General features: G+C 44.2%; 1 protein-coding gene across 1 annotated transcript in view; it reads left to right on the top strand.

Moving 5' to 3' along the window:
• Nucleotides 1–26836, top strand: part of PLB1 (phospholipase B1) — a 440448-nt gene that overhangs the window by 370626 nt on the left and 42986 nt on the right. Inside the window, exon 50 of the mRNA XM_085610369.1 lies at nucleotides 20618–20698. Coding sequence (XP_085466495.1) covers nucleotides 20618–20698 — 81 coding nt within the window. The remainder of the gene's footprint in view (nucleotides 1–20617; nucleotides 20699–26836) is intronic.

The following is a 26836-nucleotide window of genomic DNA, read 5'->3' on the forward strand; positions in this document are numbered from 1 at the left end:
ATGCCATTTTACAGTCCAAGGCAAGTAGGCCCTGATTCTGTCATCAAACTCCTTTTGCCTTCTTCCTCTGAAAGCTCCAGTCTGAGCCTGCATCTGTGACCATGAACTCTGTCTCATTCTCTGCGCGGCTCACGAAGCCTGACATCAGCCTATTCTCTGCCAAGAGCTGTATTTCACCTTCGAATTATCTGCTTCCCCCTCAGCCGATGCATTCCTGCCTAGTAGCTTAAGTAAACATTCCTCCAGTTACCAAGCAAAAGGCCCGGCTTCTCTGCCCTCATGCAAGTAATTCATAGCCCTGTCACCATGGAATATTCCCATCCCCTCGCATTCAGTGTAGACACTTAGACGCTTGTACACACACGCACAGTCAGTATAGAATAGATTCTGTCCGAGAGTCCTTCTTTATGGATAACATAGTTCTTTAAACATAGGATGTTAGATATGATTTGGGATTAGGTTGATCTGACCCCCAGACTTTTCGTCTCCACATGTAGAGCTAATGTCAAGTTCCCTTCACCCCCTAGTTACACGTCAATTACACGTCATGCTGCTGCGCGCGCATCTATGTCAAGTATTATCTTATAGATCCACCTATGCATGATATCATAACCAATCATGTGTCTTTTTACTCCTTGTAAACACCCATTTTCGGTTACGCAGGTACCACGTCAAGTTCCTTATCAATTATTACGCCTACTGTATTTGCTTCATTATAACGTATGTACTATAAAAGTTACTTCTTGTCAATAAAGTATGTACTTCACTTCCTGAACCCCGTGGTGATGGAACTTGAAGCATCCGATTATAATCGATTATTGGAATAAAGCCCACTCAGAAACTCTAATATCACGGATTCTGCCTCTCATTTTACTGAGCTATTTTATTATGATTATGTATCAAATTCAGTCCAGGTAAAGGAATTTTTATTTACCACATGATGGCGCCCGAACAGGGACACTTTCTCATCTCACGCGCCGGCGGTGAGTTGTAGGCCCGGTCTCCTGCCACAGCTGGACGGACAATTACGCGTACCAGCAGGATTTCCTGTATCTCCCTCCGGTCAAGCGGGGGCGACTGAGACTACGATCAACACCCAGACGAGGCGGTGAGAAGTGCGAAGTATCCCGACCAGAGCCTAGCTGAGAGAGCAAGATCCGAGGTATATCGAGACCCACCAGTTCGAAGTCTAGCCCAGTTCCCGACGAGTCGAGTCGAGTCCAGTCCGGTTCAAGTTCAAGTTACTGAGGCCTTCCGTTTCCGAAGCTACCCGGTGAGTACCATTTCTGGGGAGGCATTTCTGACGTGCACATAGGCTGTGCCGGTCAAGACGGGTTTGGGTACACAAATCCGGTCTGCACTGTTTTAGCAGTGTATCTGTACTGTTTAGCAGTATATCAAGTATTCCGAAGTATCTAGTAAGTGTCAAGAATTAAGCATGGTGATTTAGTTATGCAGACGATCATCATTGTTGTTTCAGTTAAAGGTTTAATGTTTTAATGTTAAATGTGTTAAACGTCTTGCATATTGTGGTATGAATGGTTGTTCATTAGTGTGCTTTTTGTATTAAGTGTGTTCAAAATTAAGTATCGGATCAGTTGTCAATATGCCGCTCTTTTCGAAATTAAGACAGATCACTACTAGGAAAGGGGTACTTGAAGAAGCCGTCCCTATTCCTCCTAGGGATACTCCAGGGCACTTTATGTATCACAAGCATGGCTTAGATGCCATATTATTTCTTGATTTATGGGTAGATTATACCAAGGGATTGCCGGAAAGTCAGAGGTGGCCCGCAGCGGGAACCTGGGATGCAGAGTGCATCATGAAAGTCGAGGAAGAATTATGGAAAAGAAAAGTCAGACAGTCACAGAAAGACGCTGTTGAGTTATGGCGTAAAGAATCTCATAGACGTACAGAAAAAGCACGTAGACAGGAAGAGAAGAGTAAAGAAAGTTCAAATAAAGTTCAAGAAAATCTATTAATTGAGGAAGGTATCCGAGTGAAATCGGAACAAGTAGATAGACAAAGAAATGCCCTTATGAATGGTATGTATCCTCTTCTAGCCGGAGGATTACCTAAGGCTGCTCCAGAGATGCCAAAAGACTTGCCACCCCCATTATTTCCAATTAAGGTACATCCTAAAGGACATCCCAGAACCGCAGAAGATGTTTTTCTTTCCTCATATCTAGATGACGCAGCTCCCGAGTATGCTAACCCCGCACCACATAGACCGTCTGGCGGGGGGGTTCAACGTCAGGATCAGGTATCTGTCCCTGTGCAACAGCAAGTCCCGACACTAGCTTCGGCAAGCACATCTGTTTCCGCATCTGTCTCCACAGTCGATTCTACAGTGGTGTCCACACCTATAGTTGCTGTGTCACGTTCGACGAATCCTTTCACACCCGACGCCCCAGATGGGGCCACGGGAGGTGCTAGCAATACTTTTACGCCACCTAGAATAAATAAACTTGTTTTTCAAGAGTCAGCGCATTCACGTACACCCAAATTCGTAAGTGAACGTGCGCTTAAGGAACTTCTTATAGATTGTAGATATGACCCGGTGGTCGGTAAAGAGGACGAAATGGTCCTGGCATCATTACGTATCAGACGAGCCGCAGGGTATTTAGCGAAGTTACCAGGAATGACTGCGCATCTAGATAAAATATATCATTTTGTTCAAACAGGGCGAGATGCAGAATGTATTAAGAGAGCTATGGAATTCCAGAAAGTAGAGATACAAGGGGAACTGCTACGTTTCCTCATAAACTGTGTGATCAGAAATCAAGACCGACCGGGGGTAGACCCGGATGCAATGCATATTCTTACAAAATGGAGCCAGAATATATCAGAAGGAAGACACGATAAGCAAAATTGTATAATAGCCATGTGCCGAAAGATCCGTAAAGAAATAGAACGGATACACGAAGAGAGATTACAGACAGACGAGTTCGAACAAAGCGAGGAAGAAGGGTCAGGACCGCCCGCAGGACAGTTGGACACCATAGCCTATGTAGGTAGAGGAAGATCTTGTCATAGGGATCAGACTAGATGTCATATTGATTCAATACGTCCGATATGTCCAGATAATAACAGGAATTTCCAAATACCTATAATTAATATAAGGTCTAACGAGCATTCGTTCCAAACTGCTGACAAACTACTCCGAGAACGAAGGGGTTATCATTTTCTCGATTCTATGGATGAACAAGATTTAGCCAGGGCAGCTGTCCACTGGGTGGACAGTCCCGGAAAATATAGTGATGCTACAGTAGTACGCACATTTTTGAATCTCACCCCAGATGAACAGAGGTTGGCTGGGATTTATATGATTCAACAACTCATTATACTATATCGGAGTCAGCATTCGGACCCTGGTCCGTTACCTGACATATTGACTGAATTGCTTACAAATAAATGGAGAGGTCCAGGTACTGAATTAATTAAAGAAATTCTAATGTCAAGAAAACAGTATATTCTTTTTATATGCTCAGAGCATACCTCACTGCCCAGCAAGGAAAGAACAACGTATCACATGGATAGACAGAATCCTTTACGAGAAGTACACCCAATAAAAGGCGAGGGCGACGAGTTTAGGCGCGTATTTGTATATACGCCCATATCAAAAATAGAACTGTTAGAAATGAAGAAAGTGGTACCTAGTCATGACAAAGACCCAGCGGGTTTTCACCGAGAAATTAAAGACATGTTACTCATGGGAGAGTATACCTATCCCGACATTATGACGATATTAAAGGTGTTGATGCCTGCTGGCATTTATGAGAAACTCAAGGAAAAAGAGTGGGAGGTAGGAGACCAAAAGATAGAATGGTCAGTGTTAGAGGCGGAAGAAAAGGCCCGAACTGCAGGAGCAGGACTCGGGGATAAAACTAAAGCACTACCAGGTTTGCTAGTACAGGTACTGCCACGTTTATTAACTACGAAAAGGGAAGATTGGGGTACAATTTCAGCCTGTAAACAGAAGCAAGATGAAGACACTAGTGATTACTATGCCCGATTTGAAAAATGTTTTGGTATAAATAGTGGCATAAAAGCAAGTAGCGAATCATACCCGCATCTGTTTGTAACAAAATTAGTAGAAAATGCTCTGTCCCCGGTAAAGAATAGAGTATTAAAATTCGAGAGTACCTGGCAAGGTAACACTCCAACACAAATGTTACAAATGTTACAGTACCATCACAATAGAATTAAAGAGGAACAGGAACATGAACACAGACGCATGAAAGACACAAAAATGAAAATGCTAGTAGCCCAGACAGTACCAGCTGAAGGACATAAAAAGGGTATGACACATTCCGATTCAGCAGGACCGGTAAAAGGGACATGCAATTATTGTAAGAAGCCAGGTCATTACGTACACGATTGTCCAGTTTTAAAACATAATATCGCCATAGGTAAAACACAAGAAAGACCACGGCCACTCAGACAAGATCAGAATGAACAAGGAGCTATGCAGCATGCCCAGGCCATGCCAGCCGCACAACAGCCAATACAGTTTGTGCCAGCTGCACCACCGTTGCCTGCTGCTGCCACACAGACCACAACACGACAAATGTATCAGACTGCACAGTATGAATATCCTGAGTATCAGCGTTACGCATGAACTAGCCTAGAGAGGGAAGTTGACTTACCCCTTATCGAGATTCCTGTAGATCAAGAAGGACCTTATGTACATAGTGAATTATTAGGTCAAGATAGAAAATTCTTACTCGATACAGGGGCAAGTCGAACAACTATAAAACGTAGTGAAGTTCCAGGGGCACCCCTCTCAGGCTCTCAGAATATCTCCCTTGGTTTTTCAGGAAAACCTATTGTTAATGAAGTATCACAGCCTCTTCCACTTACGATAGGACCTTTGACACGAACTACAGATTTATTGCTTACTAAATCATGCCCAGAAAATCTGTTAGGAATTAAAACTCTGAAAGCCCTAGGAGCCATAATATGTTGTTCTCCGGAAGGAGTAAGGTTGTTTTTACGTGATTTTAAAGGTCACTATGTGTCTAGAGACATGGATCCCCGACTACAGACTTTACCTACACATCTATGGGCACAAGGCCCTACTGATGTTGGTTGCATGAATATTACACCATATCGAGTCACACTCAAGGCAGGAGTGGTGCTACCACGAATGCGACAATACAAGTTACCACCAGATGCTGTAGTGGCTTTACTACAAATCATTGACGAGCTAATTGCCCAAGGAGTAGTTGTAGAAACAGACTCCAATGTATGTAATTCACCGATAATTCCGATTCTTAAACGAACAGATCCTACAGCCCCGCCAGTATATCGATTGGTTATTGATCTGCGCGAGTTAAACAAATGCATTGTGCCACAATTCCCTGTGGTCCCAGATATCTCGTCATTATTGACAGCTATTGATTCCGAAGCAACATTCTTTACTGTAATTGATCTCAAAAATGCCTTTTTCAGCGTCCCAATAGATCCGGAAAGTCAATATTTGTTCGGATTCAGTTTAAATGGGCGCAGTTTTAAATTCTCACGCGCACCTCAAGGATTTACAGAAAGCCCCAGCATCTATAGCCAAGCACTGAAACGAGAACTTGACAGTATCCACATGCCAGTTAACACCGCTCTGCTTCAATACGTCGATGATCTGCTGATCACCGCAAGAAGCGAACCTGAATGTGAAAAAGCATCGCTGACAGTTTTACAATTCCTAGCCGAAAAGGGGCACAAGGTGTCCCCTTCTAAGCTGCAATTCTGTGTCCAGCGAGTTGTTTACCTTGGACACTCGCTGTCCAAGGAGGGAAGGCAGCTTACACCCGACCGCATTCAGTTAATAGCTAACATGCCAATACCCAAGACACAAAAGGAAGTACGAGCTTTCATAGGCCTCACGTCATATTGCAGGCAGTGGATCCCTCAGTACGCATTTCTAGCAAAACCACTCATTCAGTTAACCACACAGGAGGCAGCCACACCGACTGTTCTCCCTTGGACTCAGGAACACACACAAGCTTTTGAAAGCTTAAAGAAAGCTTTATGTCAAGCACCCGTTTTAGCAACGCCATGTTACAGAAAACAGTTTACACTCTTTGTTACAGAACGCGAAGGTGCTGCCTTGTCAGTACTCACACAGGAACAAGCAGGAGCACACAAACCATGTGCTTATTTTTCTAGTACATTAGATCCCGTAGCTCAGGCTTTGCCTGCATGCCTGAAATCAGTGGCAGCAACAGCTTTGGCAATCAGACAAAGCGATGCTATAGTGTTGGGACATCCATTGACAGTTCAAGTACCACACGCAGTAGAGGTTCTTGTGAATAGAACGCAAACACAACACTTGACCATAGCCAGACTTACAGGATATGAGCTTACATTGTTTCAGCCACATATAGAAATCAGACGCTGTAACACATTGAATCCTGCCACACTTCTACCTGTAATAGGAACAGACCCACTAGCCCATGACTGTATTGAAGTTATTATGATAACAACGAAACCCAGACAAGACTTAACCGATGTCCCATTATCAGACCCAGACCTGACATTGTATGTAGATGGTTCATGCATGAGAACAAGTACAGGAGAGTTAGTGGCCGCTTACGCAGTCACAACAGATACTGAAGTCATTGAAACTAATCGTATAAATACTTTGTCAGCTCAAGCCGCAGAGCTCATCGCTCTGACACAAGCCTGTATTCAAGCCAGGAATAAAAAAGTCAACATATACACTGACTCACGTTATGCATTCGGAGTTGTACACGACTTCGGCGTGCTGTGGCGAGAGAGAGGTTATTTAACTTCCCACGGTGCCCACATTCAGCACGGACCCCTCATTCATGCCTTATTAGATGCAATACATCTACCCACTGCAATATCAATCATGAAATGTAAAGCTCATACGAAGGTTACTGATATCATTTCTCAAGGCAATGATCTAGCCGACAGAACAGCTAAACAGACTGCTCAAACTCAAATCCCCGACGTGACAAAGACAATAGTCCCGACACATTGCATGACAGTTAAAGATCCTACTCTTGACGTAATTGACATACAGACACATGCTACACCAGATGAAATAAAGAAATGGACTGAATTAGGGGGGATCCAAACGGACCAAGGATGGATGATGAAGGAAAAGTCTGTATGGTTCCTTCCTGACTCAATGGTCCAAGTTATAATCAACACTATACATAGTCCAGCACATCTAGGAGAAAAAGCTATGCTAGACAGCATTCAACACATTTGGTTCAATAAACATTTACGAGCAGCAGCAAAACAAAAGGTCCGTACCTGTATGATCTGTTGTCAGTTTAACCCAGGAAAAAGCGTTCCCGTAGAACAGGGTGGATTTCATATTCCTAACCATCCTTTTGAAGTACTCCAGATGGACTATATCCAGATGGAACGATGTCGAGGATTCAAATATGTTCTTGTAGTTGTCTGCGCTCTGTCCCGTTGGACAGAGGCATACCCGGTTTCAGATTACACTGCCCCGACTACTGCCAAACAGTTGGTTCGAGAATTCTTCCCACGATACGGTTTACCACGTGCTGTTTACTCAGATAACGGCCAGCCGTTCTCATCCGAATTAATGAGACACGTTTCACTTCTGTTAGGATATCAGTGGAAATTCCACTGTGTCCGACACCCCGAGGCAGCAGGCCTCGTAGAAAGACATAACCAGATCCTGAAAATCAGAATGTCCAAAATATGCAGAGAAAAAGGTGTCGACTGGGTAGTAGCGCTACCCGTTGCACTCTTTTACATGAGAATGGTAGCACACTCTCGAACAGGGCTATCCCCGTATGAGGTGATCTTCGGCAGACCACCGAATATGTGGGGGACGCCTATACCTCGCAAAATAACTGATGTTGACTGTAATATGCTGACAGATTACTTGGCTTCCTTGATGTCTGCACTACAATCTTGTCGTTCACAGGTAGCTGCAGCCTTTCCCGACAACACCGAGGTGAAACCCCATGACGTTGTTCCGGGTGATTTGGTGTTTGTGAGGAATTTCGACCGAAAGACCCAGCTGGAGCCCAGGTGGAAAGCACCCAAGTTGGTCCTGTTGACCACGAGGACAGCCGTGAAGATCGAGGGCCGCAAGGGCTGGATTCATTCAAGCCACGTCAAGAAATTTCATGGACTATCCTCGGATATAGACATTGTGCCCTGCACTCCCTCACAGACTGATTCAGACCTTCCCTTTGTTGAACCAAATGACTCTAAGAACTACAAACTAAAGCTTAGGCCCAAACAGTCGAGCAATTTGATTGTTTAAGTCCTCTCCAAGGTGAAGCGGTTGAATTGTCTCTGACATGTATCCCTTGGACCTGAGTAGAGAAAATACCCGGAAAATGTTGAAACGACAGGCGTATTGTAAATCACTGCGTAGCTACTGTATGGGGACATTATTAATTCTGTTTTTATTGAGTCTTTTAATAATTATTACGAGTATGTTGTTGCACATATATTACCCTATTTCTAGACATGTTTATAATGTTACTACTGAACATTCTTTTAGTGACTTACCTCCGCATGAATTATCTTATAGACTTGCGCTGCGCAATAACACATTCATTAGTATGTTACATCATTCCCATCAGACTAGTAATGCCACCAATTGTTGGGTGTGTGGCCGACTCCCTCCCTATCAGAATTATGAAGGAGTCCTGCCTTTCTTTCCACATCCATTCACACATAATGGCTCCTGTGGAGCATGGTTTAGTCTAATCAATTCCATAGACTCAGACACAGCAGTTTACCAAGATCATTGGATATGGGGAAACCTGAACCTAGTCTTACTCAAGGTCTGCTACCCTGACAAGGAGGGTCGCCCCAAAAGAACAGGAACTGATCTAGAAAATGAAGTATATGGATTAGGTAATTTTACACCTAATCTCATGATTCTAAATGTCGTATCCGAAGTTGAACTAGTCTTGCCCACCATGTCAGTATTCCCAGCGAAGGGTGAATTGTGTGTAAGAAAGGTTGGTTCCATACCTATGGGCCATAGTAAATGCAATACTATAGTAGAATTCCGTGATCAAGGCAAATCTTCATTTAGAGCTTCTCGCCACTCCTACTTCATATGTGGTCAGACTGCATATATGCGTCTACCTCCAGACTGGGATGGTACCTGCTACATTGCATTCCTTTTGCCACCTGTTTTTCTAGCTCCTCCTGATTACTACAGAAATGTTCATTTAGTACACAACAGAAAGCGGAGAGATCTCCCCATTGTCGATTACACTGAAACGGCATGGGACAAGTATGTAGATTTTAATAAAGGCATCTTTCCCTATATAGGTACTGTTACTAATAGTAAGCTGATACGTAGATTAACCAGAACTCTTGAAGCAGTAGTGAATGAGACTATTTCCGCCTTAGGCAATTTAACAGAAGAGCAGTCTGCTATGCGGATTGTTGTGCTTCAAAATCGTCTTGTCCTTGACGTCATCCTGGCTGATAGGGGCGGAGCTTGTAGGGTCATCGGATCAAGTTGCTGCGTATTCATACCAGAAAATTCGCCATCTGTATATAAAGCCATCACTCGCCTTCATAAGATTGTAAACCAGATACACCAGAACCCAGGCACTTGGACTTGGTCCAGTTGGTTTTGGAGTGTGATATCAGCCTGGGGATGGAGAGTTTTATCCTTCCTAGGTATTGGCTTTCTCATACTATTCAGTTGCTGTCTATGTCTACAATGTGGACCAGCGATTTGTGGTCTGTGTGCCACATCGTGTATTCCACCACCAAGATTTCATTCAAGATCCCGGAAGAAGAAAGAAGAACAAATGATGCTATGTGAACAGATCGATGGATTGATGAAGATCGATATCTCTTGAAGGGCAAGTAGGGGGACAAGGAGGGAATGTGGAAATGTGGATTTTCCTGGTCAGTTATGTCCCCTATCTTGGACCCCAACGGTTCTATGTGCATGTCACAAGTACATGTATGTTTCCCTCCAGTTCCAGTTATGAAGACGCAAATACATGTGCGTCCACCGTCAACATGTCCTCGGTCAGATCCGCCATGAATATGTCGGATATTCCTTTCCCAAATATGAAAGGCCACCGGCTTTATATGGTTCACTTATGCCATTTTACAGTCCAAGGCAAGTAGGCCCTGATTCTGTCATCAAACTCCTTTTGCCTTCTTCCTCTGAAAGCTCCAGTCTGAGCCTGCATCTGTGACCATGAACTCTGTCTCATTCTCTGCGCGGCTCACGAAGCCTGACATCAGCCTATTCTCTGCCAAGAGCTGTATTTCACCTTCGAATTATCTGCTTCCCCCTCAGCCGATGCATTCCTGCCTAGTAGCTTAAGTAAACATTCCTCCAGTTACCAAGCAAAAGGCCCGGCTTCTCTGCCCTCATGCAAGTAATTCATAGCCCTGTCACCATGGAATATTCCCATCCCCTCGCATTCAGTGTAGACACTTAGACGCTTGTACACACACGCACAGTCAGTATAGAATAGATTCTGTCCGAGAGTCCTTCTTTATGGATAACATAGTTCTTTAAACATAGGATGTTAGATATGATTTGGGATTAGGTTGATCTGACCCCCAGACTTTTCGTCTCCACATGTAGAGCTAATGTCAAGTTCCCTTCACCCCCTAGTTACACGTCAATTACACGTCATGCTGCTGCGCGCGCATCTATGTCAAGTATTATCTTATAGATCCACCTATGCATGATATCATAACCAATCATGTGTCTTTTTACTCCTTGTAAACACCCATTTTCGGTTACGCAGGTACCACGTCAAGTTCCTTATCAATTATTACGCCTACTGTATTTGCTTCATTATAACGTATGTACTATAAAAGTTACTTCTTGTCAATAAAGTATGTACTTCACTTCCTGAACCCCGTGGTGATGGAACTTGAAGCATCCGATTATAATCGATTATTGGAATAAAGCCCACTCAGAAACTCTAATATCACGGATTCTGCCTCTCATTTTACTGAGCTATTTTATTATGATTATGTATCAAATTCAGTCCAGGTAAAGGAATTTTTATTTACCACACTCCTACAAGGGTAACAATTCAGACTATTTCAGGCCCCCTAATCAACAAGAATGGCTTGGTCAATAGGCAATAGTTATTTTTAATGAATATAGCATTAATAATTAACTGTTGTAGTTATCTCTAAATGAGCTAGACAGCACCAACTTGTGGCAGGCTGTCACAAGCGCTGGTACTGAAAATTAAGTGCCGGTGCTGAGCACTGGAAACCACCGGCTGAAATTAAGCACTGGTACTTTGCAGCGGCACATGATTACAGTGGTTTTCCTCCTTGCTCACCTGCTTCACTGCACCAGATGTCGGTAACTGAGGAAGTTGCAGAAGGATTCCCGCTCACCTTCATTTACCAGATGTCGTATGAGCCAAGAAGAACAGAGAGGTAGGTAGGTGGGCTTCTTATCTTTTATTCAGGTTCCCTGACACAATCCTAATGTGGGTAGCAGATCCCCCTTATACACTAGTGGTTCTCAGATCTAGAAATGTTTGTCTCAGTCCTCGCTTCTTTCTGTCCTACACCACCTCTGTCGCTCTAGGTGACAGAAGGTAGTGTCCAGTTCATCCTAGCTGGGCGCAGAGTCTTAGTGCCCTGTCTCCTCCATGACACATGGCTGTATCTTACATGTGAGAATGTTACAGGGCCTTTAAAAGCATGTTAGAACCATTGTTAACTTGGCAGCCTTACTCGGTTTCTTTGCCCCAATTTTGAACACGATCATTACCAAACTATATAGGAATATTTTATGTTTACTGCTGTAGCATATTGATGTTATACACAATAGGACCCTTGTGGTTCTCCGAGAGCAGAAGAATGAGCAGACAAACAAGCTGCTGGTGTGGAAGCAGGAACAGCACACAATGAATCAGCATTGACTGTGAAAAGCAAGCACAACCATGAAAACGATACACATAGTTGACGTCGCCAAAGAACACAAAGCTATGCTTCCAAAGTGGTTTCTCTTTTCCACACGAAGGTAAATGTTCAGACATAGGAGAAGCCTTCAAAGGTTGTGGGTAAGAGAACCATTTCATAACTGTGTGCCGAACTAAAGAAAAATCAAGTGAGTCACGGCGGCAAACGAAAATGGTCGCAAGTATGTTCCAGAAGCACTCTCGCCATGCCCCTAAAACCAAAAAGCAATATCAGCTACAACAAGTAGAAGCCAGGCAAGATCAACCGTCAAACTCATCATACAAAGGTTCTTCAATGTCACTATTGAATGGTAGTGAAGAAGCTGGGTGTGGGCTGATGATATCTACCAAAGGATGGCGTGCGCATGTGGGGTTGGCTGCCTGCAAGGAAGGCAACAATTCATGGCAAACTCAACATAGAGAACGACAAACTTCCTTTGGACACTGTCTTAAAATCACATTGAAAATGAACGATCACCCAATAACTTTCATCATCAACAGTGGTGCGTCGATTAATATCATGCCAGTGGAGAAGTTTAACAGTCTATCCCTTGTATCTCACCTCACTCCGTCAGGCACAAAGGTGTATACATGGGCTGCTTCTGAGCCATTTCAAAGCCAGGGGTCGTTCACAGCGATAAAGCGCACAAAAAGACAATGGTGCAAGCCACCATTCATGTTCTACAAGGGACTTCGTCGAGTGCCTGTTTGCTCAGTTTTGCCACCGCTGCTGACTTGGGGTTGATATACCTCAACTATAACTTCTGTACTTAGTCTGAGATCATGAGCTGATTCCTGTTGTTAGTCTGTGGTTTAGGAAACCTCAAGAAAATGAAAGTACAGCGTCATATCAATGAAGACATTCGCCCTGTTGCTCATACTGGTTTTTGAGAAAACACAAAAAGAACACGACAAAGCCCTGACCCAACTGTACCAGTTACTTGCTGATGCAGGTCTAAGTCTGAATGCAGCAAAATGTGAGTTTCACAAAACTAGGGGTGGGCTGCGAATTCCGATCCGCCGGCACAGTTAGCGTAGTTTTGGCCACTCCGCACAAAGCGCAGGGTTACGAAAAACTCCACAAAGCGGTGCAGAGCAGAGGTTTCCTTCTTGCGCAGATCACCAACGTTGAGTTGGCAAGCGAGAAATATTACATGCTAGACCACCCCCAGGTGAGATTTCTCAAACTGGCCAGTCACGGCAGGTCGCTCCCACTCACGTTGAGACACCTGCCGCTCGTGTTGAGAAAGCTGCCACTCCAGTAGAAAATCTACTTTAGCTGCAGAAAGAAGCAGCGCCCTCTTCGCTGTGCATGGTGTTTTTGGCACTGATTTAACAGTGTGGGATAAACTTCCAGCGCAAAAAATTAGCACGAGCAGCGCGACTTACCGCACTCCAACGCTTGCGGATCCCTACTGAGATTTTTCAGCACTTCGAGGAGTTCCGCATAGCAGAATTATGCAAACTCTGCCCAGAGCTACACAAAACCACCCTCACGTTTTCTTGGCCACATATTCTCTGATGGGTTAATGACTCCAGACAAGGTGCATGCATTGTCATCCACTTGCCCCGCCGAGGATGTGACTATGCTGTGATACTTTCTAGGCATGGCCAGGTATTGCTCAAGATACATTCGCAACTTTGCTACCGTGACTGCCCCACTGAGAGACTTGACCAAGTGAAATGTACAGTTTTAGTGGTCTCCAGAATGTGGCCAGAGTTTTAAATATATGCGATCGAGAATGCAACTGAAATTGACAACTATGACCCCAAGTTGGATATTGAAATAACGGTTGATGTGAGTCCCGTAGGGATAAGGGCAATCCTCGCTCAACACAATGGCATGAAAGAGAGTCTGGCTGTGGTGTGGGCCTTTGAACATATTCATGTATTCCTCTAAGGAAAATGATTCACCGTCATCACAGATCATCAGATGTTGCTTACAATTTTTGGAAACCTGAAGTCTACGATGCCCCCTCGCATAGAGAGGTGAGGATTAAGACTGCATAAGTAGGAATATGAGTTTGTGCACAGACCTGGGAAAGATCAAAACCCAGCAGATTATTTTTCATGAGTGCTGCCACGTCATCACAGTTCGACCTCAAGGACAGCTGAAGCATATATCAACTTTATTGTATGATCCAGCACGCCCGTGGCTCTGTCCGTGTAATAAATCATTGCTGCGACCATTGCAGATAAAGACATGACCATAATCAAAGAACTTATTACCATGCAATCCTGGAGGAGAAGTACCTAGCCCCTTGCCGATGATGTTGAATTCCAAAAGTTACAAAATGCACAGGATGAGTTAGCAGTCACCCAAGAAGGTGTAATACTGTGAGGCTCGAGAATCATCATTCCCGGAAGCCTAAGACAGCAGGTCATTGAGCTGGCCCATGAAGGACACCGTGGTATCGTAGCCAGCAAATTAACCTTAAGTTATTGAGTGTGTCTCCCTTGGCTAGATGAGCAAGTTGAGAAGGAGCTTAATGCGTATCACATTTGCAATTGTTTATCCCCCAAGGTGACGCAGCACCCAGTGACAAGGTCTGATCTTCCTGTCCATGCCTGGGAGAGAGTTGTAGTTGACTTTTTGGGCCTTTAGGGAATGGACACCATCTCATGTTATCAATGGTGTAGTTGAACAATTCGTGGCCACCCTCAAAAGGGTCATTCAACAAGCGTCCATGGAGGGAATCAATCTGAACCAAGCATATGTTCCAGGCGAATGTGTGTCGTTATCCTGCACTCTTTTTGTCCGCAGGGAATTACAACGAGGTCGTTACAACGACCGCGTTGTGATTCCGCATACCATTACTCCGCTAGTCGTAACAACGACTTGCGGAGGGGGGCCGCTGGATGTTGGAATAGTATAATTTACTATTCCAACTCCTGTCTGTGCGGACAGTAGGGAAGGTGTTGGATTTTAAATCCAACACCTTCCCCCCCCCCCCCACAAGTCGTTGTTCTGACTTGTGGAGTAATGGTATGCGGAATCACAACGCGGTCATTGTACAGACCGCGTTGTGATTCCCTGTGGGCAAAAAGTTTGTGGTAAACGTTTTTTACCGTTCCAGGCCCTCCGGATCTATCGATCAACTCCTCACTCCACAACTGGTGAGAGTCCAGCCTCCTGCCCCGGGTCGACCAGTGAATACTAATGAGATTCGAGACACCAACGCAACTCGGAAAAGAAAAATTACAACTTATGCAGATCAGCATCGCCATGCCCAGGAGACAGTTTTTGAAAAAGGAGACTGGGTACTGGTTAAGTTGAAAGGAAAACGGAAAAAGAGCACTCCTTTTGCCGCTGATCCTCTCTATAGGTCGTGCCGTGCAAGGGACATATGGTGACAGCACAACGTCCTGGACAATCCATCACTGGTGACACATCACATTTTAAACACCTACCGCAACACTTGTTGAGTCCTAAAACCATGCAAGAGGTGAACCTTCCAGCATGTCCGGTTCAAGTGCCTGAGCTTATGTCACTGTTGCCCAATCAGGGTGAACCTCGATCACCTCAGATCACCCGAGCTGACAGACAAGTGTGAGCACCTTGCTGATTCATTGAGAAAATGTGATTTTAGTGATGTCTGTAACTTTTTATTTACCAACGGGGGAGATGTAGCATATTGATGTGTTGCAGGGATTCTGCACCTATACAGAACTATGCGCAAGAAACCAGGACCTCGGTGTATAGTGTAACCTATCACCTTGGTGCCCAAACTCCCCCAAATGACTAGCTATAGTGTCTCATTCGTTCTGCAACATAATAGCGAAGCTACCAATGATTAGACAACCCAGAACACAACACTCCCGACTCTCTCAGGAATCGCGGTAGCAAGACAACTCTTTCACTCACTCACTGCTACTATGCCACAATAAGAGTAATCAGAGTCACGGTACAGTTTAAAATGTTTATTTTAACTCACGACCTCTATTGTGCAGTACACGTGCCATGACCAGCAGCAAAATGCATAAACACAATACTACCAGCATTGTTACAATTCCACAGAATACAAAAGGGGATGTAATTTTATAAAGACAGTGGAAAAAGGCTATAGTACCTAACCACTCTCCCCGTGGTACGATATAGTTTATTATAAAAAAAGAAGACCTCTGGGCTTTGTCAGCAGACCCCCTACCTCAAGGTCTAGATGAAAGGTTTACATCTCAGGACCAGCACAGCTCTTCTCTCTGGAAAGATCTCTCTCCAAGTGTCTCAATAACCTGCATCTCTGCAATATGAAAGCACTCGGCTTTCAGTAGTGCAGCTGTATGTCGTGTTATGTCTTGGTGCGAGGTACTGACCAGAACAGAATAACACGGGGCATTGTTTATCGACCATGTACTTTGTGTATGGACTAAACCCCAGAGAACAGCAGAGGACGTGAAAAGCAGACAGTTCTCATGTGAAAGGCACAAAGTCTTGCAAAACAAAGGCATGTAGTAACGTGCGTAAAAGCAGCCGCATGGCAGCGAAGCTCATGCTAACTTATCAGTGTCGACAATAAATCAACCATCCATACAACAGATGTTATAAGACCTCGGAACCTCTTGGTTCTGGCCGAACTCTGAACAGGAAATACATAATATGCAGGGAGGTGTTAGGGTGTGGTTAATGGGAGTTATGATATAATGCCCAGTGCATGACTATATGCTGAGCAATAAAGTAATGCTCAAGCACAGCTTCCATGTGGCATGATTCATCTGCATGCTCCTGGGTTGGGGAAGACCCAAAACCACCAAACACTTCTCAATGCCTGTGCAAACTGTTTAAGCAGCCGATAGCAAGCTAACTATCATTTGTCAAACTAATCCATAAACTGAACACTTCGAACATCAACACACTGAGTCGCCATATTTGGTCTGAAATATCTGGAAACAGCACATGTTCCAAAAATCCATGGTATTACTTGCTCAAAACGTCCCTAGAATCACTGCAATTAGAAGAACTTTGTATTTAAGAATAAGTCTTAATTTAAAAAAAATTACACTGGAAATAGAATTGCAACAAAAACTCTTTTTATGAGGATAAACATTCTTTCAGCAAACGCTCCCATGCATGGACTATGGTCAACTCCTAAAGGATGCTCCGCCGCCAGGAGTACCTGGGGCAGACCTTGGTAGTAAGCATTGAACCAAAGCGGTTGCAGCATTGATGTGGGATGTTCCCTTCCAAAGATAGACTACTTCCGTGGGCGCCCAAAGATCTGAACTTAATCTGCAGCAGATTATGTAGTTATCCTTCAGAATCAATCTTGCATCTATTATGAACATGCTCTGCCTATAACTGGACAGGAGACGCCTTCTTAAACCGCTTTTCTTATTGCTGAACATCCGCACCTGTCACTAAGCCTCAACTGTATGCTTAGATGGTTCACTTATCCAACTCAACCTCAGTTACTGTAAATTTGTCACAGCAGTTGAACGTAAATGAAGCAAAAAGAATATTTCAATTGATTCTTTTGCGTGTTTTAAACAGCACACCGTTTCTATTTGACTTGTAATTTTGATGGCTTTTAAAAAACAATTTTCGGTGTACATTATATTGTAAATATGTTTTATTAATCAAACAATAAACTATTACTTACCGAAGTATGATACATACAAAGTTATCTAGATTCCCAGGTCTATGCGTGAGTAGCTCATCAAGGCCTTAATTTGCTTTGCATGCTGGGACTTGTAGTTATCATTTTATAATGGGCTAAACAGAATTGCTATTCCAAAAATCCGAAGCTAAAAAAACTGGTCCGGAGAAGCTGCTCTCCCATCCATGGAACTGGGAAACGTGAGACCTTAGTTGGCAGGGTGTGTCTGCGTTCTTGGACGTGATGAACCAGGCAGGGGAACTGAATTGTATAGGAATATGTGAGGTGTGGTCTGAAGTTCCCTTAGCGCACAATCACACACTTAGTTTTGTACTCAACATCCCTGCTGATGTCTAGGTAAGCACAAACAATACACACTTCTCCAAGGGGCGAAACTAGACCTACAGAACTGTTCCCCTGAGCAGATAGCTGCACTTTCAGTCAGTCCTGGCTTTTTAACCAAAAGCAAGTTGCATTCTGGGACTTGTAGTTTTACATGTAAGCTTGTTTGCCCGGGCTCATGAATCCTAGCATGCAAGGTACTTATGTCATGCATGTCGTCTAGGAGCTTGGCAACTGACTGAAAACGTATTAACCCGCACCTCCTATAAACAGTACCAGGCCAGGGATGCCTTGGTTAGCACCAGATCATATGCAGGCTACATGGCGTTGTAAGTGCATTTTGGGTTCTTTGTCTGACCTGCGTGTCACAACAAGGCATGGCAGGGCCAGCCCAATCTTTCACCTTACCAGGATCAATAGGTTGAGTTACTATACAATTAGGTAACGTTAGCCTCTTTTATTTACGTCCCTTGGAAATGGCAACTCTGTAGTATTAAGCGATATATGAAAAATATGTTTCCTTTTGCTGGTGGTTGGGGCACTCTCAGTACACATGTACATACTGGTGAATAGGTGCTACGTGCACGGCCTATCGTTGTTGGAGACCATTCTGTAGTTAAAAGGCGAGTTACATAGAGGTACTTGCTGTACGCCTGCGGCTGTTTTTTTATTGTTTTATGGTTGAGTTATGTTGATAGCATAGTCTGTCAGATCACTGACTCTGTGGCTGGATTGTGTTTATGAGAACCTTTTAATTTGCACGAATACGTTGCGTTCTAGACATTTCCATTGAATTTTTCTCACCGAAGTACTTAGTTATTACAGTGAATGTCAATAGTAGGGCTCAAAGTACCCAGAGGGCCGACCAAACAGTTTTTGCACACTCAAGAGTGGACACGCCACTTCTCCCCTGCCCTGCTCGGAGAGCAGAGCAGACCCGAATACCAGCCCGCCCACCCACAACGCAAACAAAAAATGGTAAGAACTAAAAGTTATTAGCTCGTGGGACGCAGGCTGCTCACCTACTTTCATGGTCTTCTCAGCACTTTAGGAGCAATGTAAAATATCTGTTTTCTATGGTTTCTATCCATAGGTACAGACCGCTAGGGAGAAGCCTGTTCTGCGGGGGTGACCCATGACTCCTTTACACCTGTGCAGCTGGTCCATGAAATCCGGTTGCCTGGGGAGTCGATTTAGGGGACCACCATAAGCAACATCAAATTCAAGATGGACATTTGTCAATAGCTTTGAGCTTTCCAACCTGGCGTTTCCAAGTGATATCGTAGACAACTCTTACTCTGCTCTTGTTATCAATTTAATGTTACTCGGAACCCCTCGCTAGCTCCTTATCTATCATTTGCAACTATCTACTTGTAATTCTGTACATTGGTTGTATATCGAAATATTGAGTGCAGAAATATGGTGCAACCAAAATATTGTAGTCAAATAATCCAGAAAGTAAGTGCATGTTGAGAAGTATACATTTACTATTCGTCTCCCACTCCACATCAGATCCGCCTGCTCTCTTCTTGAATCCTGCAAGGAGCTGACGACCAGGCACACACACCTGCTCAGCGCCAGGATACCCTCGCCGGTGATAGTGCTCGTTACAAATACACATAACATATTCTTAACTCCACACCTACGTATCTTGAAGATAAATACCATCAAGGTTCATAGGTGGAGTTAAGTAAAGTAAACCTATGCTTGCCTATACATGCCTATTGTGTCGATAGTTTGTCCTCTGTATTTTACCATAGTATTGTGGTGGAATACCTGTATGCGATATTCTGGAGTCGATATGATGGTGGAATACCTGTATGCGATTTTGTGGAGTCGATATGATGGTGGAATACCTGTATGCGATATTCTGGAGTCGATATGATGGTGGAATACCTGCATGCGATATTCTGGAGTCGATATGATGGTGGAATACCTGTATGCGATTTTGTGGAGTCGATATGATGGTGGAATACCTGTATGCGATATTCTGGAGTCGATATGATGGTGGAATACCTGTATGCGATATTCTGGAGTCGATATGATGGTGGAATACCTGTATGCGATTTTGTGGAGTCGATATGATGGTGGAATACCTGTATGCGATATTCTGGAGTCGATATGATGGTGGAATACCTGCATGCGATATTCTGGAGTCGATATGATGGTGGAATACCTGCATGCAATATTCTGGAGTCGATATGATGGTGGAATACCTGTGTGCGATATTCTGGAGTCGATATGATGGTGGAATACCTGTATGCGATTTTCTGGAGTCGATATGATGGTGGAATACCTGTATACAATATTCTGGAGTCGATATGATGGTGGAATACCTGTGTGCGATATTCTGGAGTCGATATGATGGTGGAATACCTGTGTGCGATAGTCTTCTGCTGCTCTTAAGGACTTGGGCTCATCACTGAAGTTCTATATTTTAAGTATATGTTAAAGCATGAACTGTTTGCTGTTATGTGTCTTCCTACATAATAAGTAGATGCTGAGTATTAAATCCCACCAGACAGTGAATAAACCTTGACTGCAGTAATTACCGTCCTCTGACTGCCCAATTCTCTCCCTTCTCAGTGTGCTCAGGCAGCCATGCTAATGTCATGTTGTTCCAATGATAATATTATTTAATTAGGCGAATAAAGAGTCTTCAGATCTGTTTCTCTGAAAGTAATTTGCTTTGGTATCTTTCTCAGTGACTTGATCAGCTAATTTCTTTCTTTGTCCTCTCAGGAAATCAACTTCCGGGAGGACTGGAAACTGATCACTCTCTTCATTGGAGGCAATGACCTGTGCCAGTACTGCCTGGATAGGGTAAGTACTTATACCAAGAAGGATGCAGGTTCTATTGGGCGTTCATACTGAATGGGTGTTAATGAAGGGCGCCAAGTGGACCTTAGGAGTCGTGGAAGTGGTCGCACGTCCCAGGAGTTGGCAGGCGCTTCGAAAGCAATGCTTACTTTCTGTCACTTCCACTACTTCTCCCTCAGCAGCAAATAGGAGGCAGTTCAAGGGCTAAGAGTAGGATGAGCGGTCAACCCTGTGATTCCATAGGGGGTCAAAGGGTGTATGATGTCATTGAAGCCACCATTGGGATTTTGGTAATTCGAACTCCATGTCTTGCAGTAACTGCTCTGTTGTGTGTTGGGATTTTCCGGTAATTTTCAGCAATGAGTCACATTTTGGACTCACAGTCATGGACGTTATTTAGGGGTCGCAGCTGCGACCCCCAGCTTGCCCCTTGCGACCCCTGACCTAAAAGGGGACAAAATCAGTGCCAGGAGCACATGGGCGGCACGTTGTCGGTTGGGGCTCTACTTGCTTAATGTTCTCTATTTTTTCATTACACTAATAGTGAATAATTAAACATTATTCACTATTAGTACAAAAAAATGGAGTACAATTAGCTGCATTATTATATTCCCTGGCAGTTGAGGTAAGTAAAAAAAATGCTTTGAAATGTATGTTGTGTGCGAGCTTGCGGGTGAGTGTGAGTTTACGTACGAGTGTGTGTAAGTGTGAAGATGTGTGTATGTGTAAGCATGTGGTGTGTGTGTGTTTGTGTGGGAATGAAATTGAATGTCAAAGGGCGTGTGATGTCACTTCCGCTATCCCTGGCATTTTGGTGAATTGACGTTCGTGCTAACAGCTAAACACAGCATAACATTAAACAAATAAATACTGCGAAAGGCACAAAATATAGTGTGAAATGACAGATTTGCGTAGTTTCACATAATTACCCCGAAATGTGCGCTATTTGCACAAAAGCAAATAGCGCACAGCCTCGTTTGTGCATCGGATACTTTCACGTATTTAGAAGTACAGGCACAGAAGGATCAAGTGATTTGCCCAAAAATCAGATAGTGGGACAGTTTGATACAGGCACTGGAATTGCTAAATTTCTATGTCAATGAAACAAATACCACAATATGTGCACGTTATTATTACAGAGATTTAATACTTGCCTAGCAAAGCAAACGAGTCCTGGTGCCCATCCCCAACATGTTCTTTCTTTGGCAACTAATTAGCTTTATCAGAAAGCTTGAATTTGAATGAAAATATAATTGCCCCCTTTCGAAAGAGACGGAGAAGATGTGTTTGTGGTATGAGAGAACACACGGTCACTGACATCCTGAAACTGAGACAAAACCATTTGATTCTAGAATTCCAGGGGCAGATTTACAAGGCCCTTGCGCCACTTTTGCGTCACTTTTAACATGGGAAAAGTGACGCAAAAGTGGCGCAAGGGGCTTGTAAATCTGCCCCCCCCAGTTTGTAAAGAATGATAAAGACAGACTACAGTGTGAGCCAACAGGGTGAGGTGTGAGACTCAAAGAAAACCATTTCATCCCAAAATGACATTTTGACAGGCCCCCACAGTGTCGGCCAGTGCTGCAGCCGGATGCATCTAACGTGCAGCCCGAAGGTATGCGCTGAGACTTGCCTGAGATTGATTGGTCAAATGACTGACTGACAGTTTCTGGAGCCCACAATTACCATGGAACTGGGTGTCCTGGAGCTAATGTTGGGAAAAAACACCCTAGATCTGTGAGAGTAAATGGGTCCCGAGTAGTATGCGGAGTACTGACAATGACGGCACTGATCATTCAGCGGGATGTGGAGAGTTCCAAGAGTGAATTGTCATGCAAGGTAGAGCAGGGTCACCCAGTCCGATATGGTCGATTTTCAGTTCACAGAGAAGAGAACCCAATTGAGAGTGTGTGAGTCACTTCCACGGATAGAGAACAAACAGCTTTCGAAGATAAGACTGGGCTTTATGTACGACCTTGTAGCAGAGACAGAGAGACTTGACTGGGCAGTGCTGTCTAATAGGGAACCACTGAAGATCTCGGAGGTCATTTCAAATTCCAGAGCCATAATTGAAGCCCTGAATCAATCAGAAGGCTAACTTCTGAATCATCTAACAAACTGAGGAAAGCCCGTGTACAGTGAGCTGCTGTAGTTTAATCCGACAAAGATGAGCGATGGACCACAGATCTTGGGTGCTAAGTCTAAGACTGGGCAGAGTTCGTGAAGTTCTGGTACGCGGAACTCCGTGAAGTGCAAAAAAACCTCTGCCGTGCTACGCGGGGCTCCACAAGTGGCGGAGCGCGTTGGATAAATGCTGTTCGCGGTGATTTTCAGTACCAGGTGCTTGTCTGCACTGTGCAATCCTCGCACATGGCACCATGCACTGCGCAAGCGGGCGCTGCTTCCTTTCTGCCACTCGAGTAGATTTTTACTCGAGCGGCAGCTTCCATAACGGGAGCGGACAGTTTCTCAACGCTAGCGGTCGCTAGCATACGCGAACACTTCCAATGAGAAATCTGACCGCCTACGTTGAGAACTCTCGCCGGGAAGTTGGTTTTCGAAGGCTCGCTTTCGCAAACTTGATGTTGACGGTCACGAACGAGGAAAAATCTCGACGGGAGGTGGATTTTCCGTGCTGGCGCTCCCAACTTGACGTTGACGAACGCGAGCAAAAAAGCTCTGCAAAGTTCCACGTAACACAGAGTGCGGAAATCTCGGCAAACTCCGCAAGCGGAGCAGAGTTCACCGCCCAGACTTAGCTAAGTCGCAGAAAGTGAGGAACCTTCGTAAGGATTTTCATGAGCATGAAGCAAGTAAAAGTATGTTTGCTGATGTGCTCATCAAAAGAATGAGCAGAGTCGACAATAACACTTTGCTGTACCCCGCTACAGCAGGGGAAGGAGTAGGGCCTATCTCACTTTGCTACCATTCAGGACCCCACAATAACATTTTACTGAAAAATGAAAACTTTGGTTTTAGAAGAATTCATGTGAAGTGAGTTTAGATCCATACAAAGGGTAATGGCATGCTTATAGTCCTTACATTTCTTCTAAAAATGATTCACATCACCATCCACTTGCAAAATGAAGGCGTGATATAAACGAATAGAACATGAACAAATGATCAAGTGCATAAGGACTGAGGATTCAAAACAGTTTTGCTGCATAGTTGGTTGAGGTGTAGACAGGGTGCAAAGGGAGCCATACTCGACAATATCTGAGAAGTACTGCCCTGCCCATCTTGCACAGGTATTTGAGACAGGTGACTTTAACTCTCCAGGAGATGCCATCTGCACAGAGTTTATGCTGTGCTAGTCCTGCTGTAGCTGATAAGAATATTTTGAGACTGCTTAGGGCCACTAAAACATCTTCTGCCCGAGGGCCGCACGTTATTGCGACTGACATTTTTTAAACAAAAACAAACGTCTGGGCTATGAGATTCTTAACTTTATTTAGGGGAATTTCGACATCCCCTCAAATCCCAGATTCGTGGTCAGGCGATACTTTGGTCTTAATTCACAAAATAAAGGTGCATGGTCAGAACCATGCAAGTACCGCTTGATCGCCCTCATGGATGGTGAGGGCAAATGATATGCTGGCCTAGGGGCGGATCCTCTGAAAGACACGATAAAGGAGCGGAATTTGCTGCCATCAGAACAAACTGTAGGCAGAGTGGGGGATACAGATAACTTCATGGCAATAGTAGATCTTGTCCAAGTTATTTTGCTGTTGAATAGATTGTCAGTGGCATTTAACACCCTAAATCAGAATAAATTCTGGCGAAACTGATAGACTTGGGGTTTCACGAGGTTCTGCCACATCAGTTAGAGACTTTCTCGTTTATACCTGGGTTTAAACCCCAATGAGTCACCTTGATAAGTTATATTTCGCAGGGACTCTGCAGTGTTAGTGTGAGCGAACACTAGGAGCGCAAGGTATGGTGGGGTCTTCCGTGGATGGCCTTGTGGGCGAGGCAGCAGATCTTGAATATGGTTCTGACAGTAACGGGCTGTCGATGCAGATCTGGAAGAGTGGGGGCAATGTGGAGAAATGCATTTGCAGAGACTAGCCTGAAGGCCGAGAGTAGTCCTGCTATGAGGGTGGTGGAGGGGTGGGGGTAATAATGATTGATGGACCCCTGCCAGTAATGCATTTCCAAAACTGAGTCTTGCTATGACAAGGGAATCGAAGCCTGTATTTAATATCACTTAGTAACAAATTAAAATTATCAATTTACTTTTTTACCTCAGGCTCTTTCAGGTCTTACAATACTCACACTTTTTGCCACAGGATACGAACATGACTGTGCTTTTAGCTGAGCGAAGTGAGTTGTCGATATCACTACAGTAGCACGTGGAGGATGAATACATTCTTCATGATGTTAAACGTGTCTCTACAGGAGTAGGCGTGGGCTATTTTGTGACTCATTTACTATCACTGCAACCACTTTCAAAAAGTTACACACTGCAAAGGGAAAGACGTGCCTTGGTGGCAGTGTGCAAACACAACAAGAGGATGGATGGAGTGCTGAAACCTTTCAACCACTCACACCAAGTCACAGATCTGGGTTTAATGCAGCGTTCTTCTGCTCACTATGCCACCCCAGATTGGACCCAGCCTTAAGCAAATCAGTCTTTACTCCGTTCCTCATGGAAACAGTCCAGCCCAAACTGCCAGTCCATGTCCTCCCTGGACCGGAAAATAGCATCCTGGGACTGGTTTCTGGGTATTACCCAACATCAGTCAGGCAAACTTGATTCCAGTGGCACAGTGAGCAAGGGACCCTCGTCTGGGCGTACCCTTGGCCACTTAGGGCGAACATAGCAAACACAACAAGATGATGGACGGAGCACTGAAACTTTTCAACCACACTCCCAGTCACAGATCTGGGTTTAATTCATCATTCCTTTGCTCAGTTGGGACCCAGCATTATTCACATCAGTCTTGACTCTGTGCCTCATTGGAACAGTCCAGCCCGGACTGCCAGGCTACGGTCTTCCCTGGACCAGAAACAAGCATCCTGGGACCGGTTTTGGGGTATTACCCCTCATCAGCCAGGGTAGTGAGGGCACCATTGATGAGCCATTGCATACATCTGTTCTCATCACATGAACTCTGAGAGCAGTATCCTACTTTTCACCCTTACCCTATTGCCTTGATGTTGTGTGTGCCAAGGTCCAGAGACTAAGACTCTTGAGAAATGTGTTGCAGTTTTAGATTACATTGAAATCTCTTAAGCTAGTTCTTGCTACTGTTGGAATCTATGTGATCTACAGGAACTACTGTGCAGTAGTAGTTTCATCTGCCTGTCAGTATCAGTGCGGAGTCTCAGCTCCAGTCTCTCGTTTTTTCGAGCCACTTCCTGGTGCCCTGACAACCCATTGCCATGCTCTATGCAGAATGTTTCCAATACCTCAATAAGGAATTGTGAAATACATCCTAGATCACAGTTTTTTTGTTGTGAAATGAATGCTCGCGACCAACAAGTATGTTCTAGTTCTTTTCCCACTTTTCTTAATCAAATTTGCATTAGTGCTCATCGTACCTCACAGTGTAATGAATGAAGAGGTTCAAGAGGAATTTAGGAGTGTCAATCCCCAAAACACTGTAACTAGTGTAGATATAAAATTAACACATCATCGAAGAAGGTGTGGGACTTTGCCTTGGGAACTTTAGAAACCTCGTGAAATTTGTGTTTTTTTAAAGGTATGAATAAAAATACCAGCAAACTAATACTATAGTAGGTAAACATTGGTATGTTACAATAATTGCGCAAAAAGTACGAACGTCGCTCAGTTCCTCTGTTGGTATTGTTGATGTGCTGAAGGTGCATCGGTTACCTGTTCACCAGTTCACTGGTGGTATTGTTGATGTGCTGAAGGTGCATTGGGTTCCTGTTTACCAGTCCTCTGGTGGTATTGTTGATGTGCTGAAGGTGCATCGGGTACCTGTTCACCAGTTCACTGGTGGTATTGTTGATGTGCTGAAGGTGCATCGGGTACCTGTTCACCAATCCCCTGGTGGTATTGTAGATGTGCTGAAGGTGCATCGGGTACCTGTTCACCAGTCCACTGGTGGTATTGTTGATGTGCTGAAGGTGCATTGGGTACCTGTTCACCAGTCCCCTGGTGGTATTGATGAT

The sequence above is a fragment of the Triturus cristatus genome, chromosome 6 (genome assembly GCF_964204655.1).
Source record: "Triturus cristatus chromosome 6, aTriCri1.1, whole genome shotgun sequence".
NCBI lineage: Eukaryota > Metazoa > Chordata > Amphibia > Caudata > Salamandridae > Triturus > Triturus cristatus.